This window comes from Lutra lutra, chromosome 4 (assembly GCF_902655055.1).
Source record: "Lutra lutra chromosome 4, mLutLut1.2, whole genome shotgun sequence".
In the NCBI taxonomy this organism is placed as follows: domain Eukaryota; kingdom Metazoa; phylum Chordata; class Mammalia; order Carnivora; family Mustelidae; genus Lutra; species Lutra lutra.
Window position 1 is genome coordinate 96366231 of NC_062281.1, and position 21606 is coordinate 96387836.

Sequence of the window (21606 nt, forward strand, 5' to 3'; positions counted from 1 at the left end):
CACTAGACACAAGCAGTTATTAATTAAAAGTAAATAAAATTTAACATGGAGTTCTACAACTGCACCAACATTTCCAATGCTCAACACCATATGTGGTTAGTGATGCTTGTACCGACAGCACAGATACAGAAGATTCTCCTCATCACAGAAAGTTCTATCGGACAAGACTGCTTTAGAATGTTTCCAAAGTATTCCTGTTATAAAAAAGTTCAAAGGTACAGTACATAAACTTTTTATACATACAGCTGTGCAAATTCCTTTGGAGTAAATACCTAGAAATGAGTCACGGGTTCAAATGGCATACAAATTTTCACCCCCTTTGAAGCTCCGGATACAAGGATGTGTCCAATCCCTTACTAATTTAATAGATAAAGAGTAGTGTCTTCTGTTTAAAAGCTGCATTGAGAATCATTATGTTGTAAACCTGAAACTAATAGTTGATCCTTGAACAACATGGGTTTGAACTGCATCGTCCCCTTACACACAGATTTTTTCAACAAGGTCTAATACTATAAATGTATTTTCTATTCCTCATTTTTTTTTAAGATTTTTATTTATTTATTTGACAGACAGAGATCACAAGTAGGCAGAGAGGCAGGCAGAGAGAGAGGAGGAAGAAGGCTCCCTGCTGAGCAGAGAGCCCGATGCGGGACTCGATCCCAGGACCCTGAGATCATGACCTGAGCCGAAGGCAGAGGCTTAACCCACTGAGCCACCCAGGCGCCCCACCTCATGATTTTCTTAACATATTGTCTAGTTACTTTTTTTGTATAAGAATAACACAAAATATGTGTTAATCAACTGCTTATGTTATGAATAAGGTTTTCAGTCAACAGTAGGCTCTTTGTAGTTAAGTTTTTGGATGGGGAGTCAAGTTATATGCAGATTTTCTACTGTGCAGGTGGTCAGTGCCCCAACCCCCCCACATTGTTCAAAGGTCAACTGTATTATACTGTCGTGCTGTATGTCAACTACACCTCTATAAAATAAATCAAATAAAAGCTGCACTGATTTGGTCAGGGTGGTGGTGAAGTGGAACAAGAGAGGGACAAAGATCTCCAGTGACCAGTCTATGGAGACGCTACCAAAAGGATACCAAAGATGGCAGTGTTTGCACATGCTACTACAGTGGCATAGCACCGGTTTGTACAGAAAGTGGGTGGTGCCACATTACACTGCCTCCATGTACTGTTTATCTTCAGTAATACCACTTTCAGGGTTAAAAATGAACATATGCTTTTTTCCATTTATGTCTGTTTTTTTCCATGAACCAACTTTTCTCAGTGTATTGCTCTACTGAGATGATAATCTTTTTTATGATCTTATAAGAGTTCTTGAGAGAAGATATGAAAACTCTGTTTTCCAAATACATTCAAATGTATTTCTTTAGCTAGTTATTTGCCTTTGTTATGAAATTTAAGAGGTAAACGTTTACATATAGTAAAAACTGATAATCTTTTTCTTTATTGAGAGGGCTTTCCTGATTATTAAAAAAAAAACACTTTTTAAGTATTTTCATACCTTTTTTTACAGTTAAACTTAAGTTTTACCTCATAGAATATACACTGGCATATGACATAAAGACCAAAGATAATTTTTTCCTGTTAGAATATTCCCAAATCTTAATAAAACTTTAGGGGGTGAAGTATACAATAAAATTCACCCAAATTACTAAGCAAACACCCTTATCTAGAATAAGAAAATTATATTTTTATATTTTAGAAATGCTGCCCTTGGGCTTTGGTTTTTTTCCAAGTATCATTTTCACCCAGTCTAGGCACAGCTCTTATATTTTCCTCAAAATAAAGAGAAAAATAAGCTGTATGTAAAGAATTTCAAAAAAGTATATAAGAGGAGCCAAAGATTGAGATCTATTCCCAGGTCCATGAAAGACATAACTGTATTGACCAAACTGCTTTCCTTTCACAAAATAAAGGACAACTTCCTTGAGAGGAGCCCCTAATTCCATGACAAATGTTTTCCTCCTCTTAGTAGCAACATCAGCATAATTTCTCATGGACAGATTAACTGACTGTTATTTTTACCGCTTTTTTACTAGTTCATTATGTTTTTATTAGTCTCAAAAATAACTAAAACATGTTACACCTTCTAGTTTTTCTTCCAGTTCTACCTTTTAAGAGAGAATACTATTCATAAACCCCTATTTTATTTCAATTCTTTACATTCCATATTTCTTAATAAATATGTTATTTTTAAAAAATCTATTCCTTTAAAGATCAATTCGAAAGCTCTAGTAAGAAGATCACCCTCTCCCCAAACAAAACACTTTCTCCTCACAGAGGAAAGTCGCTTCTGTCAGTCTCACATCACAACTGGCGCATGCCTCTACCATAACATTTACCACATCTTATTCCAACTACATTTAACTGTGTCTGCTTACCCTTCTAGCCTGTGAGCTCCCTGAAATCCCACCAAGTTCTATATGATCTTTCCCGAACTCCACTTTCATCCAAAAACTTAGCACGGAGCCTGATAAATAAAACCTGGTATCCTCTGTGAAAATGACGGAACAAAGCTTGCCCAAGAGCAACTGCCTTCCCTTTTAATCATTTGTTCTTCAGATTCCTTTAATAAATACCTATCCCAAGCACGCTCTTATTTACATGAAGATATGCTTTATAAATAGGGGCAACCCTCTACAAAGACTGCACTATATTTTAACAAAGTACTTATACATGCATGAAATAAAATACCACTTGTGACACAGGTTATTCCTGTTTGCATTTACAGGTAGAAAACTGAAGCTACAGAAAGATGAGAAATTTGTCAAAGGTAACAGCTCTAGCAGACCACAGAGTTTGATGCTGAGGAATTCTAGCCCTTCGTGTAGTGTACTTTTCACCACATCAAGAAAGTTTTCAGATGAATAATCTTTTAACATAGCATCAGCTGTATAAGAAATACTTACATTGACCCCAGCGACCTGTTCTTGGGTTCAAATAATTTGGATAAAGACCATTTGGACGATCCATCTTCTGAAGTAGTTTCCGAATGTGCATTACCTTAACACAAATAAAGAATGCAATTAATAAAATAAATGTCATCAAGGCTTTATATTAACCTAAGCTTTGTGGGTTTTCCTCACTCAGAAGCTACACCATCTCCCCCCTGCTTTTTTCTGTGTGTGGTCAGGAAAGGCTTCTAGTTTATAACTGATTCATTATTTTTACAAGATTATATATGACCATTAATTAAAGATCAAGCAACAATTAAAAACATGCAGAAAAGAGCATAGGAAAAACCAATTTAAATGCCAACATTTTACCATCCAGAAATAGCCATCAGAAACATCAGTGATAAACATCATTCCAGACATATTCACTATATACACATCTAAATATAAGAACAGATAATTTCATAGAAATGGAAACATAAAATGACATAGTAAACTAAATTGCTGAACTCTAAATATTGATTCCACAAAAGCTATCCCTGAATTCCTAAAATCCCAAAATTTCTGATCCCTAAAAGATCTCCCTAATACTAAAAAAGGAAAAAAAAATCATAAAATATACTAAAAAGCTGGAAACTTTTCCAAGGACTTTATCTGCATTCATCTATAGATTGGATGGATTTTGTCAGTGCTTACCAAAAAAGGCACAAATGTATTCTATTCCTGGTATTCTTATTTGAGAATGTTCTCTTTACATCTGAAAGATAACCTGCTTGGTATCCATGTCTTGGGGAAATAATCTACTTCACTATTTTGGGGGCTGGAACACAGCACACATCCTTTGACGACAATGTCACAGTCATCTCTCCTTTGGCTGGACTTTGAATTGAGGTGGTTTTAGGAACGGGCTCAGGGATGCTGTGACCCCCCTGTTCTTTCAAGGCTGAGACCAGCTCTATGTACAACAGTCTCAATCTGAGTAATTCCATGAACCAAGGTTCATCAGTTTGAACTGATGCTGCTTAGAAAAATGAAAAATTGCACTCTTTTGTCTTCTAAAAGTTATCCACACATTGAATCCTCTGTACCTCTTCCACATCTAACATTTCTTCTCAGAATCTTTCTATCCATCTCTTTTCTAATGTCTGTATCTCTACTAGCTTGTCTTGATTTGGTCTTCTAAGTCCATCACTGTATTTTCAACACCTCCTTTGTATTGCTTCCAATTTGGCCTTCATTTTTGGTGATAACTTTTTCTTGTAATTTGTTACTGATAGCACATCTTACTGTATCTGAGCACTTGTATTTCTGCTCATATACTTGATTTACAGAGAGGAGGGCTCTATTATCTTACCCCTCATGGTGATGTTTGGTCAGGATTTAACTGCAATTTTCTGAGAGGTATTTTTTTGTTATTACTTACATATCATGTTCCTTCCCTCTTTTTTTCTGATAATATCTTTGTATAAATTGTACACTTGGTTCTTTTTTGATGAATTACTCACTACTATTTTTCCTGAACCAGCTAGTCACACAAGAGTTTTGACATAAAAGCCCAAGGAGAGTCAAGATGCCTTGCTTCTCCCCAGATAACTGACACTAGCCATGCAGCACTGCTCATAAAAGAAAATCTGTCACTCATTCTCTTCCCTCACCAAAATTTCCTCACAATTCTTTTATCCCAGCTTCTCAACATACCGCATGTTTAGTGAGGTCCAAAAAAGCACCATCATCAGCCCACGACCCTACTCGCAGTGTTGCTCATGAGGACTATGATTTTGTACCTCAAGACATATCACTGATTTCAGAGAACTGTACTCTCTTTTTATTTTTGAAATCTATGGCCACAAATAACCTCTCTTATTTCCCAAACCTCGCTATTGATGGGTTATGCCATTGATGGCTTGCTGGCTTGTGCCAATCCTTCTTGCTATTTTGTGATGTGATAGACCAAGTATCCCTTAATTTTGTTAAAAATAGAGTTTGCAGTTCTGTTTCTCCTTCCTGTCACTTTCAGGGGATTCCTATGTGTCAGGTCCTCCACTTCAGAAATACTGCGCTAGATCATCTTCACTTTGCAAATGTATCACCCTTTCAAACTCTTTATGCTCTTCTTTGTTTCCACCATGATTGTCTCTTGCTTTTATTCCATGTCAGTAAATTGGTTTTCAATCACGTATAGTCACTTTTGCTGTTTTCCATTTATGTATTCATTATAAAAACACAATGTCTAAGGTCTCAATTTCTTTCTTCAGTTCCACAATATATTTGTATCATTTTATGATTTGTTTTGAGTTCTAATTTTACTGAGTTCAATTGCTATTATTGTATAAATTACTCATGGTGACTTTATACAATTTGAAATGGGATTCTTTTACATGCTATTTACCACCATGCTTTTGTTACATCCAAGTTGCAGTACTGTTTGCGTACTTCCCATGTTTTCCCTTTTCATCCTGCTCACAATGAACAGGGTCGGTTCTGACCTAGACTTTGATTTGATATGGCACAGCTGTACTTAACTGTCCCTGAATTCCTTCCTACTGTTTGTCTGGGGAGAGAGAGGCATTCCTCCCCCCGCTGGACACAATTTGAGATCTGGAGTACTAGTGTTCAAGAAGGATAGAGGTGAGAAGCGCCCCCCTCCACCCCACCTGAGCTGTGGACAGTCATGTACTCAACAAACCCCAGCACTGATCTCCTCTGTGAGATTAATGGGGAGTACCAAGAATTTGTTGACTTGCTTTCTTGGCCCAGTAACGATTCGGTGAGAAACAGACTTAAGTACCATACCAGAAATCTTTTACTTTCTTTTTTTTGGGGGGGAGGCTGTCACATACTAGTGACATGAGACTGCAGCCTTTCCTCCTTTCATTGCTGTTGATAAATTTTTGCTGGTTTTTATTTACTGTTTTTGTTGTTACTGTTCATCTCATCAGGGAAGGAAAAACTCTGTGGTCAGGCTCCACTGCTGTCTTTACCTGAAAATTATTCTCAACAGAAGAAATAGTTCATACATAGAAAGGACTATATATAGATTCTACTCACATCCCACTTTAAGAAATACAACACTACAAATACCTTTGCTGCTCTGCTTATACATTCACACATCACTGTCTTTGTCTTGGCTATATTCATAGTCCTCAATTTTATGTCCACCATTGTCTTAACTCTACTGAAGTCACTTCTGAATCCCTAAACCAAGTATATTATTCAGTTCTGCTTGTGTTGAAATTTTTTTAAAGTTGTATACTATTTTTTTTTCTTTTTTTAAGAAGGAGAGAGAGAGATGTGCAGGGGAGGGCTAGAGAGAGACAGAGAGAGAACCTTAAGCAGACTCCTATGTCCAGTGCAGAGCCCAATTCAGGGCTCAATCTCCTAACCCTGAGATCATGATGTGGGCTGAAATCAAGAGTCGGACGCTCAACTGACTGAGTCACCCAGGCACCCAGTATATTATTTTAACTGATAAATGTAACTACAATTCCTTCATTTAACTGTTGTATTGAATTTTATTATATAAAATGCTAATACAAACAATGCTTCTATGTATATAATATAAATGCACACATCAAAGAGTAGAACTGCTGGGCCATAGGGTATATGTATTTTAAACTGTACTACATTTGTCTTTTAAATATAGGCCTTTAATGCTCTTAGAATTGTTAGAATCCACAATGCTACCCTTGTCATAATGGTTGCACGTAAGATCTACTTACGGAATGTCTATTCCGTTCATCAGTCTGCCTGTCTTATGCATCAATAATTCCCTGTCTTATGCATCAATAATTCACTGTGAGTGTTGGAAACTGGGTAATACAAACCCACTCCACATGTTTTTCTTCAGGAGTGCCTTGAAATTTTTCTCTTCTATATAAATTCTACAACAGTCTTGTCAAGTTTCATTTTTGTAAAAGAAGCCACTGGGTTTTGACTGCCATTGAATTGATGCCATAGATCTATCTGGATAAAACTAAAATTTTTATGATATTCCTTAGCTCTACGTGAACATAACATACCTCTCTGCTTACTTAGGTCCTCTTCAGTGTCATTTAATTGTTTTGAACTTCATTCATCTTTTGTTAAGTTTATTTGTAGGAAACATAAACTCCTGTTTCAACCACATGTTTTTGTAAAGTGATACTTTCTTGCTGGTTGTAGCTGGTGCAGAAAAATGCTGTTGATGTTTCGTATCTACATTGGTCTTTTATTCAGAACTACATATATGTTCTTATTTCTAATAATTTAAATACAGATTATCTTAATATTTTAGATAAATAATCATGTAATCTATGCATAATTACTCTTTCCTTTCTTCCTTTTCAATCCAATTCAATTCTTTAACTTCTTGCTCATTTTGTTTTTCTTGTCTTACCATGCAGGCTAGGAACACTGCAGCACAATGCTGAACAGAATGGAATTTTTGAAAACCCACTAATGATTACAACTTCTCAGACAAAAGTAAATATTTTAAACAGAAAGGACATTTCTTTAGATAATTTAAAAAGAAAAAAACGGGAAGCCAAAGTCCTGATAAAGACATTTCTAGAAAGGTAAAATTTTCTGAGCATTAATCAAGTCTCTTGGCAAATCTTAAAGAACTCTTTTATAACAAACACAGAAAAGAAGGCAAGAAGACCAACCTTTTTGTAGTAAACTGGGTCCCCTGTCAAGTAGCTGAGGTGGACAAACTCCATGTGCAGTGTACCAAATTCAGCAAGAATGCTGCTACCCGCAGATGCCCAGCCCCAGTTTCGCCCTACTCCACTGAATGAAAGCAAAGGTAAAAGGAGACAGAATAGGAAAAAGACCAAACATTTTTTTAATGAATACATAAACTTTCATTCTCTTAATTAGACTTAACACAACAGCTTATTTGTAGCTAATGGCTTATTTTATTACTTAAAACTTTTTGAATAGGTAATGTTTTAAATATCAAAACAATATAGAAAAGTACATACAGTAAATAAATTTTACCCCAGAAATCGCATCTCTCCTCATCCCACCAGGCCCCACAGATAATCACTTTCATTAGTTTCTTATGTATTACTACAGAAATTTTATGCACACATAAGCAACCCAAATAATATTTTTTTCCTTTATTAAACAGAATACAGCAAAGTACACATACAGCTCGTTATCCTGCCTTTTACTCTTAAGATGCACTGCAGTGGACTTTCCAGATCAGTTCATAAATGATTTTCTTTTTTACAGCTGCACAGAATTCCATGATATTAATGATTTTCAACTGGAATGCCACACCCCAGGGGTATATGAAAGTGTGTGTGTGAGAGCATTGCAAGTTGTATCAAACCTTGAAGGTGCAATTAGTATTTATTGTGCTAGGGCCAAAGATGTAACATGTCCAACAATGGTCAGCACAGTGTCACACAATAAAGAACTGTCCTGCCCCACATGCTGATAGGACCTGTGTAAAAAATTAAGTAAATTATGAACCAACATCATTATCAATCATCTGCTGGTGGTCCTTTCGCATTTTTCTAATATTCTGCTATTAATAACAACTTCCACAGTGAATAATTTTATGTACATTTCTTTTGTGTAGATATATCTCTAGGGTATTTTCCTGCCTTTTTCAGCCTGCCTCATAATTTATTGGAAGCTATACAATATAAGTGAAAAAGCATAGACCCTTTGAGCATTACACCCTTTCTAAAGGTTAAGTTTCTTCTGAAACACAGGGCGAGTACACAGGGTGAGTACAGGCAGACTACTCAGGTGTCAGGCTTTGCTAAGCGTAGTCTACTTCCATTTTACCTGCTACTTCTAGGGAGTTCCCTCTGGGATCTCATTGGAAGCCTGAGGTGTTCCCAAGGGCCCTTCACCTTTGCAGCCTTAAACACTAACTTTTGCCTTCCCCGTACCATGTGGCTGTTAATTTTTTTTTCCTTGACTCTTGCCCTATGCATGTAAAACTGTAGAAACAGTCAACAACTTGAGGGAAATTTGTACATAAACCACTGGGCTTTTCTCCTCTGCAATTTCCTCCTGCCTTGAGATTTTTGTCCCTCATGCCTCAGCCACTCTGACAACTCTAAGACCTGACCATAGTGCCCTCTGACCCAAATAACCACCACTTCAGGCTTGGCCTTTATGCCTGCATCATGATTTGGAACATGCTCTCAGGGAAAAGGCCAATGTTTATATGGAGACAATGCTCTCCTAGGAAGTTCTGAGTTAGTTGCTCTCTAAGACCACTGAACCATTTTATCTAGCTTCTATGATTGGTTTTGGTAGGAAGATTGGTCTGATACAAGGTATTCCATGGTTGGAACTGGAAGTCTAGATTAATTTTTCAAGTAGCATAGTTCATGGGTTATTCCTATGAGAGCTCTAAACCATTCTTCAGGGTCTTTTCTACTTTTAGGAGGAAGTAAAAATATAAGTCTCTTATTTTATATCCACTTGTGTACTGCCAATTCAATACACCTTTATTATTTATCTGTCTTGAGAAAACATTAAAATAGATATTAAGACACTACTACCTTGCTTAAAGTTCTTTAATTGGTTGGTGCTAATTTTACACTGTCTTTGAAAATATGATAGGAAGGCAAATACCACACACAGATTCTTTTGTAACTAGAAGTCAGAATCAAGGAAGAAATATGGATACAGTAACTATACAGTCATTCATTTCCAAATATTAAGAGCCTAGGGGCACCTGGGTGGCTCAGTGGGTTAAGCCTCTGCCTTCAGCTCGGGTCATGGTCTCGGGGTCCTGGGATGGAGGCCCACATCGGGCTCTCTGCTCAGCAGGGAGCCTGCTTCCCCCTCTCTCCCTCTGCCTGCCTCTCTGCCTACTTGTCATCTCTCTCTCTCTCTCTCTCTCTCTCTCTCTCTGTCAAATAAATAAATAAATAATAAAATGAAAAATCAAGAGCCTATCATGCTCTGGGAGATAACAGTAGTGAACCTGACCTAGAACATTCCTACTCCTAAACTAAATAAAACCATTTGAAATAGTGATAATTGTTATGAAGAAAATTTACTAGAGAAATAGAACATTAAGCACTTGTGACAGAAGTTAAAAGAAAGGCTCTTTATGTATAACGGAGAAATTGTTTCTGAAATGACACAATTTGCGCTGAAATCTACATTAAGAAAAGGAGCCAGTGATGAATAGCTCTGGAAGAAGAGCATTTCCAGTAGAGGAAACAACAAATGCAATGACCCTGAGGAAAAGGAAGGTGGCTGATGTGGCTACAGAGCAGGAAGGGGAAGTGAATGATAGAGGATGAGGTTAGAGGGGTAGGCATAATTTAAACTACACAAGAATTCTGTAAGGCCATGCTAAATTTAAACCATTTTTATTCTAAGTGTGATGGAAAGTCACGGGGGATTTTAAGAAACGTAACATCGTATTTAAGGAAGAAAGCATACTATTTAGAAAGATTACAAAGGCATCGGCATGATGAATGGATTACAGTGTGGTCAAGTATAAACACGAAGTCCCTAGGAAGTCCAACAGCTTACCCTTCCCTATAAAAACTTCCTGTCCAAAGGTCCCAAAGGAAAGTTTCATTCAAAGTACCTTTAAACAGTTTTCAAAACACTAAATGCTAAACAAGATTTTTCATGTACTTCAGACACAACTCACAGAAACAATTTAAAATGTTAAATTTGATACCTGTCTACATTTCAACAACTCGGAAAAATTAAAAAAATCCCTAAGAAGAAGATATAACACTGATGAGAACAGAACAGCTCCAACTATACAAAGGTGATGAGGTGACAAAAATAACCAGATCATAATTCCATGCAAATGGTGTAATTTTTAACTGATCAAAAATAAAAGGTATAGATATTAAAATGTACACATATACAAGCATGATCTCTCTTGACTGACCACCAGCAAGTGAGTTATCTATACATTGTTTTTATTTTACTCAAAGTCTGTTGAAAATCTCTAATGGATGAATTCAAGGAATAAAGTAAAGTTTTCAGTATACTGCAGTTATTAAAAACAAAGCACACAAAGAGTCTGACACTGATGTTTATCTCAGAAAAAGCAGAGAGGGAAATAAAAAACTAATAAAAAACTAAGTGACAAAACTTCAAACAATTTTAATTCTTACATGGGAATATCTTGACTTAGAAGAAGACTCTTGACAGAGCTCCTATTTTTTTTTTTTTTTAATTTGACAGAGAGATCACAAGTAGACAGAGAGGCAGGCAGAGAGAGAGAGGGAAGCAGGCTCCCTGCTGAGCAGAGAAGAAATACTGAAGTAAATTAAAAATAGAAGTTTGAGAGGCACCTGGGTGGCTCAGTAGTTAAGTGTCTGCCTTCTGCCCAGGTCATGGACCCGGGGTTGTAGGACTGAGACCCACAAATAGGGCTCTCTGCTCAGCACGGAGCCTGCTTCTCCCTCTCCTTCTGCCTGTCCCCCAATACTCATGTTCTCTCTCTTGATCTCTCATATTAAAAAAAAAAAATTTTTTTTTTTAAAAAGTTTCACACCAAAAAAAACCTCCAAATAATTCAATTAAAAAAATGAGCAGAGGACCTGAAGAGACACTTTCCAAAGGAAATATAATGATAACAACATGAAAAGATGCTCAGCATCACTGATCATCATGAAAATCAAAACCACAATAAGGTATCACCTCACACCTGTCAGAATGGCTAAAACCAAAGACACAAGATATAACAAGTTTTGACAAGGATGTGAAACAAGAGGAACCCTCGTGCACCATTGGTGGGAATGCAAACTGGTGCAGCCACTGTGGAAACAGTATGAAGGTTCCTCAAAAAGTTAAAAATAGAGCTACCCGGTGATCCAGTAAATCTACTACCAGGTATTCACCCAAAAATAGAAACATTAATTCAAAAAGATATGTGCATCCCCTACACCTACTGCAGCATTATTTGCAATAGCTAATATAGGGAAGTAACCCAAGTGTCCATTGATAGATGAATGTATAAACAAAACGTGGTGTATATATACAATGGAATATTACTCAGCCATCAAAAAGAATGAAATCTTGCCATCTGCAACAACATAGATGGAGCTAGCATGTATTATCCTAAGCGAAATTATGTCAGTCAGAGAAAAACAAACACCACATGATTTCACTCATATGTGGAATTTAAGAAACAAAACAAATGAACAAAGAAAAGATGAGACAAAAAACAAAAACTCTTAAATAAACAAACTGGTAGCTGCCAGAGGAGAGGTGGGTGGGCAGATGGGTTGATGAGCACAAAGAAATGTATAGAACTGCTGAATCATTTTACCTGCAACTAACAATGTATGCTCATTATACTTGAGTGGAAAAAACCCAGGAATTTTATGTAGAATGTACTCTGAATGAAAGCAAGAGAATGGCATTTGTGAAAATACCTAGTCAAAATATTAGCATAATCTCCTCCAGTCCCATCCATGTTGATGTTGCCCCCCCCCTTTTTTTTTAACATAGCCCCTCAGCCAACCCTAGGATGTGGTTTATTTTTCTTTTCAAAGAAACACACTGAAGTATAATTTAATACAAAAATGCATCAATTCAAGCACACAGTTTCAAGAGTTTTGAGAAATGAATGTACTGGTATAAGAATTAAGCCAATCTCCATGGGGCGCCTGGGTGGCTCAGTGGGTTAAAGCCTCTGCCTTCGGCTCAGGTCATGATCCCAGGGTCCTGGGATCGAGCCCCGCATCGGGCTCTCTGCTCAGCAGGGAGCTTGCTTCCCTTCCTCTCTCTCTGCCTGCCTGTCTACTTGTAACCTCTGTCTGTCAAATAAATAAATAAAATCTTAAAAAAAAAAAAAAAAAAAAAGAATTAAGCCAATCTCCAAAACCTGTCCTCATGCACCTTTGCAGTCTCCTCCACCCAGTCTCAATCTACTTTCTCTATTACTAGTTTTGTATGTTCTAGAATTTCATGTGAACATAATCACACAATCTATACTCTTTTGCATTTGAGTCTTTCATGCACCCTATCCCTGGGATTCATGCACATTGCGATCTCAGTAGCTCAGTTCTTTTTACTACAAGGTGGCGGTCCATTGTGTGAATACAGCAACTAGTTAGTTATGCACCTGGTTAGATAAACACCAGGGCTGATTACAGTTTGGGGCTATTATGAGTAAGGCTGTTATGAACAACCTCTGTTCAGACATAGGCTTCATTTCTCTTGGGCATGTGAATATTTTGGAAATACAATGTCTGGGTTCTGTAATAACTCTATTTTAACTGTAAAAACTGTTCTCCAGGGGCGCCTGGGTGGCTCAGTGGGTTAAGCCGCTGCCTTCGGCTCAGGTCATGATATCAGGGTCCTGGGATCGAGCCCCGCATCAGGCTCTCTGCTCAGCAGGGAGCCTGCTTCCTCCTCTCTCTCTACCTGCCTCTCTGCCTGCTTGTGATCTCTGTCAAATAAATAAATAAAATCTTAAAAAAAAAAAAAAAACAAAAAAAACCTGTTCTCCAAAATGGCTGTCCACTACATAGGTCTATTATCTTGATTTTTTTTTTTTTTTTACCACCTACTTTTTCTGATTAGTTCTTTAGTCCTCTTTCCCACCTTCATTTGGATCGAGTATTCTTTAGTATTTCCACTGGCTTATTTTTGTGTGTGTGACCGCTTTATGGACTAGAGTATGTACAACTAATATATCGCAGTATACCTTCAAGCAACACGCCCCTTCACATGTAAACTAACAACATGACAACAGTATACTTTCATATCCCCATACCATCCTTGGTGCTAGTGTGGCTGCACACTTCTCTTCTACATATATTACAGACCTCCAATGTAAACTCACCACGTTTGCTTTAAACAGCCAATTATCTTTTAACGAAAACTCTAAGACCAAAGAAAACAAGTATGCCTTTGATACATATTCATATATTTACTCTTTTGCCTGCTTTACATTTCTTTATGTAATGACATTAAAAGTTCCTATAACATTTCTGATAATAGAGGCCTGCTAGCAATAAATTCTCTAAGCTTTTGTTTGTCTAAAAATGTCTTAATTTCACCTACAGATTTTAAAACTATTTTTAGTGATTAGAGAATTCTAGATCGACTTTTCTCTTTCAGCACTTTCAAGATGCATTCCATTGTTTTCTGGCTTGTACCACTTCAGACAAGAAGCAAATGGTACTTCTATCCTTGTTCCCTGTATATAATGTCTTTTCCTCTGGTGTTAAAGAAATTTTTTTTCACTGATTTTTAACCATTTATTATGTTTCTTTATTTTACCTTGTTTGGGTTTCTTCAAGTGTCTGAAATCTGTGGGATTACAGCTGTTCATCAGCTTGGAAAATTTAGGGCCATTCCCTCTTCAGTTTGTCTGCCACTCCTCCTGCTCCCCACCCCCAGCCACTCCCTTATATGCATGCTAAACATTTAATATTGTCCCATCGGTCACGGGCTTTGCTCCTTTCATTTTTCTTTGTGCTTCAGTTTGGGTGGTTTCTACTGCTATGTCTTCAAGCTCATGGATTTTGTCTGCTGCAATGAAGAATGTACTGTTAAGCTAATCAAGTGAATTTTTTATTTCATGTATTTCTCAGCACTAGAAGTTCCATTTAGTCCTTTATAAAATCTCTCTTCTGATTATGTTCATATTTCCCTTTAAATACCGAGCACACTTTTATGATAGCTATTTTAAAATCCTTTACTGCAATCTCCATCACTGGTTATTCGTGTATGTTTCTACTGATAATTTCTTTCCTCCTGATTTTAGGTTGCATTTTCCTGAATCTCTGATTTTTATTTTCTTCATTTAAAGCATTTTCAGTTTTCTTTTGACAGTTATATAACTTGTGGACAGCTTAGCTCTTGCAAAGGCTGTTTTCAGGCTTTGCTAGGACAGATCTACATTTGACTTTACTCTGTGGCTAGTTCAGTTCTTTACTAATAAGGCATGACCTTTCTGTACTTTCAACCTAATATCCCTAGTGTTCAAAGAAGTGTTTTAATTTTTAACAAGCCAATGTATTCAACTCCTTTATTATTCAGATGGTTATTTAATTGATCACTTTCTTTTTCTTCCAGGAAGCAATCATATGATCTGTTATTAATTATAATTTTGTCTCCAATCCATATATTCACTTTATTCTTTTTTCTTATTTGGTTACACTTGTTAAAACCTCCAGAAAAATGTGAAATACTTTCTTGCTCTTAATTTTAATGTGACGTCTTCAACATTTCACTAATTCTTTTGTTTAATTAAAGATGTACAACTTCCACACTTTTTTTCATGTTAGAAATCTTTTGGTACCTAGATGATATAAATAAAACCATTCTCTCTGTTTTCTTCTAGTACTTACACCCCCAAAAAAAGTACCAATAAAAATGTAAAAGCTTAAGCATTTTTAAGTGAACTTAAACACTTTTTACGTGAACTTCAGAATCTATATAAAAGAAGCTGTATACCTCTACTCACTTGACAGAGAATAAAATTTAAATAAATGAAAAGACATAAATTATAGGAAAGGGAGATTTCATGTGAAGATGTTCCCTAAATTAATTTCTAAATTTAGTGCAAACCCAACTAAACTATAAAATATGAAGAAATAAACTAGACACAGTAATTCAAAATTTCTTATAAAGAAAATGAATATGTGAGAACAGCTGAAACTGAGAAGCAGGATACTAAAGGGACCAGTCCAACCATACAATAAAGCAATTATAAGTAAGTAAATCAATGCAGAGTTAAAATAAACATACTAATTACTGCAACAGAAGAAAGTCTAAAAAACAGTCACATATATTTGGAAATACTTTTTTATATCTCATTATATTTATCATAAAATTGTGACTTCAGTAGGCATTGAGAAGTTACTCAGTAAGTAATGTCAAAGCAATACCTAAGTATCTCAAAAAAATAAAGCTTGATTTTTATCTTTCTTCCTATACCACAATAAATGCCAAACGGATCAAAGGTATAAAAGAAAAATTAAACCATTATTGTCCTAGAAAATACATAAATCTTTGAAATAATAGAAATAGCAAAAAGTATTTGCAACATATATAACAAAGTACTGATTCAGCTAATATACAAAAAGATCTTAAGGATTCATTTTTTTAATATCCACTAGAAAACAGGAAAGGATATAAAAAAGCTGTGCACTGAATAAAATATACCCAACTTACTCCAAAGCCAGTGAAATGAAAATTAAAATAATGTTTCATTTTATACCTGATAAATAATACACAGTATTTGCAAAATGTTAAGTAATTCTTTGACCCAACATTTCTACCAAAGACATACCAACACATATACATGGACACATATGTACACACACACACGATTCCCAACATATGCAGGACCTTTCTTCTAGCATTTTTTAATAGCAAAAATTGGGAAATAATCTAATAGTTCATTAATAACAGATCTATTTTAAATGAACTATGGTGCCTTCATAATCATTATTATAAAGTTCTTAAAAAGAATGAAGTTGGGTGCCTGGATGGCTCAGTGGGTTAAGCCTCTGCATTCCTCTCAGGTCATGATCCCAGGGTCCTGGAGTTTCTCTGCTCAGCAGGGAGCCTGCTTCCCCCTCTCTCTCTGCCTGCCTCTCTGCCTACTTGTGATCTCTCTCTCTCTCTGTTTGTGTCAAATTAAAAAAACAAACAAACAAACAAAAAGAATGAGGTAAATAACCCTAAGAGTTGATATGGAGTAATTTTCAAGACCTACTGATAAGTGAAAATGACAAGAAAACAATACATATATGCAAGGGTATGAATGCATCTATAAATACTTTACATGTCTGGAAGGACACTCAAGATCTTAATTTGTAATAGTGGCTTCCCTAAAGAACAAAGGGTTTGGAACTGAAGGTTTACTTTACAGCTGAGTATATGCTACTTCAATACATGTATATTTACCCAATACAAGTAGTTTTTTTTTTTTTTTTTCTTAAAATTTCTAGCTAAATAAAAAGAGACAAGACAGTAAGGGTGGGAGGAAGAAAAGGGGAGAGAGAGGGGGAGGAAGTGGGAAGGGAGAGAGAAAAAGGAAGAAGGAATCTATTTTACTGTTGCTTTTGAGTCTTAGGAGAAGGAAGTAAAGAAGATACAGTAAGAAAGCGAATTCTGATTCCTACTTAGAAGTGATACAGCGCTTTAACAAAAATAGGGTCATATTCTTGTATATACTGCTTTTTCACCTAACAGATTACAAGTATTATCTTTCTTCAAAACTTCACTTCCCAGAACATCATTTCAAATGTCTTTGTCACATTTCACTCTATAAACATGCCACTCCTTTGAATTTAATTACATTCTATATTCATTAATATAAACTTCACTGCTATGAGCATCCTTCCAATTAATGCTCTGTAAACACTTACAATTACTTTGTATTAAGATAAATTTCTAGAAGTGAAATTACAAGGTCAAAAGGCAGGTATATTTCAAAGTTTCTGAAACCTACGGCCAAGCTGTCTTCCAAGTTACTCAAATTTCCAATTCCAACAACTCTGAGTAGTTCTCATTTCTTCACTTTGCCAGTCCTAAATAATACCACTCTCTTTATGTCAATTTTCTAGGTAAAAACATACAATCTTATTCAAATATAAATGTTTCTGATTACTAAAGTGGCTGAAGATTTTTTGTTTTTTAATTACCCATTCATGTATTTAGTAGCTTTTTAAATAATTTACTGACTTAAATAATTTTAAGTCAGTAAAAGCTATTTATATATTAAGAATGACACTCATATGCTATCAAGACCAGTACTGTTAACATTGTTCTAGTTTGTTATTCCCCTTAAATTTTATTCATGGTATATTTTTATAAAAGCTTTAAGTTCAACATGATTGAAAAATTCAAGAGAAGCAAGCATATGCTTTAAATTTAAATATTTCCTGAAGTAAAAACTTTGTTAAATGCCTGTTTTCTCTGCCTCTTTGACAGAGCTCTGCGAATTTTAAGGTATGCAATCTTTTGTTTTAAAATTCCAGTACAATTAGCGTACAGTGTTATCTTTGATTTGGGTATACAATATAGCGATTTAACAATTCTACATATTACTCAGTTGTCCATCAATCATAAGTGTACTCTTAATCCCCATCACCTAATTCTCCCACCGCCCCTCTGATAACCAGCTTGTTCTCTAGTTAAGAGTCTGTTTTTTGTTTGTTTTTCTTATTCATTCTTTCTTTGTGTTTTAAAGGTCCTAATTTTTAACTACTTACTCCTTCCTCAATAATGAGAGAGCAACCCAAGCTAAGAATTTATCCAAAATCAGAGCAGACAATTCCTCTTAGAAACCCTTTACTGAACCCTGGGTGATAACACAACTTCCTTCCTTCAGTGACATACCGGTTTGAGGGTTATGTGGAGGATACCAAAACTGTTGGCCAGGAAACTTCATCTCTGTGTGGTTCCTTCTGCTCTCTTTTTAATGGAGTCTTCCATGGATGGATTTTCTGCTGGGCTCAGCTTTTATTTTGCATATTCGGTTTACTTCATTTACTGTGCTTCTGCCAACCATGTAAGAATCATACCATTGCTTATGAGACTTCTGTCTGGGATAGGTGTTATTTGAATGCAGTCACCATGTTCAGTGTTAAGAATATGGTGGTGAACAAAACAGGCATGGTTCTGTGGGATGGATGTACACAGCAAGACAATTCAATCTAATGTAGGGGTTAAGCAACATTGCCTTTGAATGTTGTTGTCTTCAGGAGGGCAAAAAAACTCCAAGAAAGTGCTTCCAATCTGTTCCATGAGTTAACCCCCCAGAAATAAAGTAACCTCCTTTACTCATGCCCTATGAATGTCTTGCTACTTTTTAGAGAAGAGCAAAGAATTTCAAATACACTCTCAAGATCTTCCTTCAATCTCCTGATAATAAGATTTATCTCTGTAACTCTAAGGCAAGCTTTCCAGTTAAAGGTTAAGCCTCTTTACAAAATGGCACTTCTGCCCTTTCATAAATCTTCTTACTTAAAGGATTAGCTGAGGCATTTGGAGGTTCATATATACTGGTTCCCCATATTTCATCACCAGCCCTTCCTCTAAAAGTTCAATCTTCTCCCCTACAGTTTCTCATCTCCACATCTCTTTTTGGTTAAACTATTTCCTCCATTCAAAATGACCTACCCATCTGTATCGCCTCTTAGTATCTTACTCCTTTATAATAGCAATTCAATTCAAAGCACTCCATGAAAACTCCCTGATCTTTCTAAATAAACAGAAACTTCCTTTTCTCTGATGATCTCATATCATGTTGACTGTACACTAATGCCTTCTACTTTATAACATAATATTTGGGTAACTGCCATGTATCATTCCACTGAATATCACAATCCAGCCCTGGCTTGTCCTCTGAAAGTAAAAAGTGAGTGAAATCTGTTGCATTTCTAAATACTAATAATGAAGCAGCAGAAAGAGAAATTAAGGAATCAATCCCATTCATAATTGCACCAAAAATAATAAGATACCTAGGAATAAACCTAATCAGTAAGATCAAAGACCTATACTTTTAAAAGTATAAAACACTGATGAAAGAAATTGAAGATGACCCAAGAAATGGAAAAACATTCCATCCTCATGGAATGGAAGAAAAAATATTGTTAAAATGTCTGTACTACCCAAAGCAATCTACACATTCAATGCAATCCCTATCAAAATCCAACAGCATTTTTCACAGAGCTAGGACAATCAATCCTAAAAATTTGTATGAAACCACAAAGACCCTGAATAGCCTAAGCAATGATGAAAAAGAAAAGCAAAGCTGGAGGCATCACAATTCCAGACTTCAAGTTATATTACAAAGCTGTAGTAATCAAAACAGTATGGTACTGGCATAAAAACAGACACACAGATCAACAGAACAGAAAAGAAAACCCAGAAATGTAGCCACAACTATATGGCCAATTAATCTTCCACAAGGAAGAAAAGAATATCCAATGGAAAAAAGACAGTCTCTTCAATAAATGGTGTTGGGAAAACTGGACAGCTCATGCAAAAGAAAGAAACAGGGCCACTTTCTTATACCATATACAAAACTGAATTCATTTTTTTATTATGTTAGTCACCATACAGTACATCATTAGTTTTTAATTAGTTTTGATGTAGTTTTGATTTCATTGTTTATGTATAACAACCAGTGCTCCATGCAATCTGTGCTCAAAATGGGTTAAAGACCTAAATGTGAGACCTGAAACCATAAAAATCCTAGAAGAGAGCATTGGCGGTAACTTCTTTGACACAACTTCTTTCTAGATACATCTCCCAAGTCAAGGGAAACAAAAGCAAAATTAAACTATTGGCATATCACCAAGATAAAAAGCTTCTGCACAGCAAAGGAAATAATCAACAAAAATAAAAAGCAACCTATGGAATGGGAAAAGGTATTTGCAAATGACATGTGATAAAGGTTTAGTACCCAATATATAAAGAACTTCTAAAACTTGACATCCAAAAAATGAACAATCCAATTAAAAAATGGGCAAAAGACATGAATAGACATTTTTCCAAAGAAGACATACAGATGAAAAGATGCTCCACATCACTTAGCATCAGGGAAATGCAAATCAAAAGTAAAATGAGATGTTACCTCACACCTGTCAGAATGGCTAAAATCAAGACCACAAGAAACAAAAGGTGTAGACGAGAATGTAGAGAAAGGGGAAACCATCATACACTATTGGTGGGAATGCAAACTGGTGCAGCCACTCTAGAAAACAGTATGGAAATTCCTCAAAAAGTTAAAAACAGAACTATCTTATGATCTAGCAATTGCACTACTGGGTATTTACCCAAAAAGCTCAAAACTACTAATTCAAATTACTAAATCAAAATTACTAATTACTACTGTTTAGAGCAGCATTATCTACAATAGTTAAATTATGGAAACAGCTCCCCCCCCCGCCACACACACACAATGGAATATTACTCAACTGTAAAAAGGAATGAAATCTTGCCATTCACACAACATGGATGGAACCAGATAGCATTATGCTCAGCGAAATAAGTCAGAGAAAACCAAATATGATGTGATTTTAATATGTGGAATCTAAGAAACAAAACCAACAAGCAAAGGGGGGGGGGGAGAGAGAGAGGAAAACCAAGAAACAGACTCTCAACTACAGAAACAACAAGCTGATGGTTACCAGAGGGGAGGTGAGTAGGGGGGTGGGTTAAAATAGGCGACAGGAATTAAGGATGTGTTGTGATGAATACCAGATGATGTTCTATGAATTCAGTATATGGTACACATGAAACTAATATTACACTGCATGCTAACTAACTGGAATTTAATAAATAAAAACTTAAATGACAGAAGCAGACTGATCCATTGTCAGGAGATAGACCCAGGTATGACCTTTTGATGTCCAATTTCCTTATCTATAAAACAAAGATAACATTTCCTTCATATCTATTTCATATGGATATTGTTAGAATAAGATCATGTTTATAAATGTAGCTGGTGCTAAATAATTTTTTGTGCTTCCTACTAAAAAAAAAAATTTAAAAACTATGTGTTATCCACCCAAAATTTCTATAATATGTTGCTTAGGAGTGTACAGCAAAAATTTAAAAATTTAAATGCTATCCTTTACTGAATATATGATACCAGTATAAAAAGATACATAACAGATAAAACAGAGAGTAAACAAGTGACACAAGGATATTTTTATTGTGCCTGATGGACAGAGCCCTAGAAATGCATAAATTATTAAAACTTACTTAAACAGAAAACAAATTATCTAACA

The 21606-nt window shown here is 35.7% G+C and overlaps 1 protein-coding gene across 1 annotated transcript in view; it reads right to left on the bottom strand.

The window, feature by feature from the left end:
• The window catches only part of MAN1A2 (mannosidase alpha class 1A member 2), a 204382-nt gene that overhangs the window by 64559 nt on the left and 118217 nt on the right, over positions 1-21606 (bottom strand). The window contains 2 exon segments of the mRNA XM_047724606.1: positions 2930-3023; positions 7558-7681. Of these exon segments, the coding sequence (XP_047580562.1) occupies positions 2930-3023; positions 7558-7681 (218 nt within the window).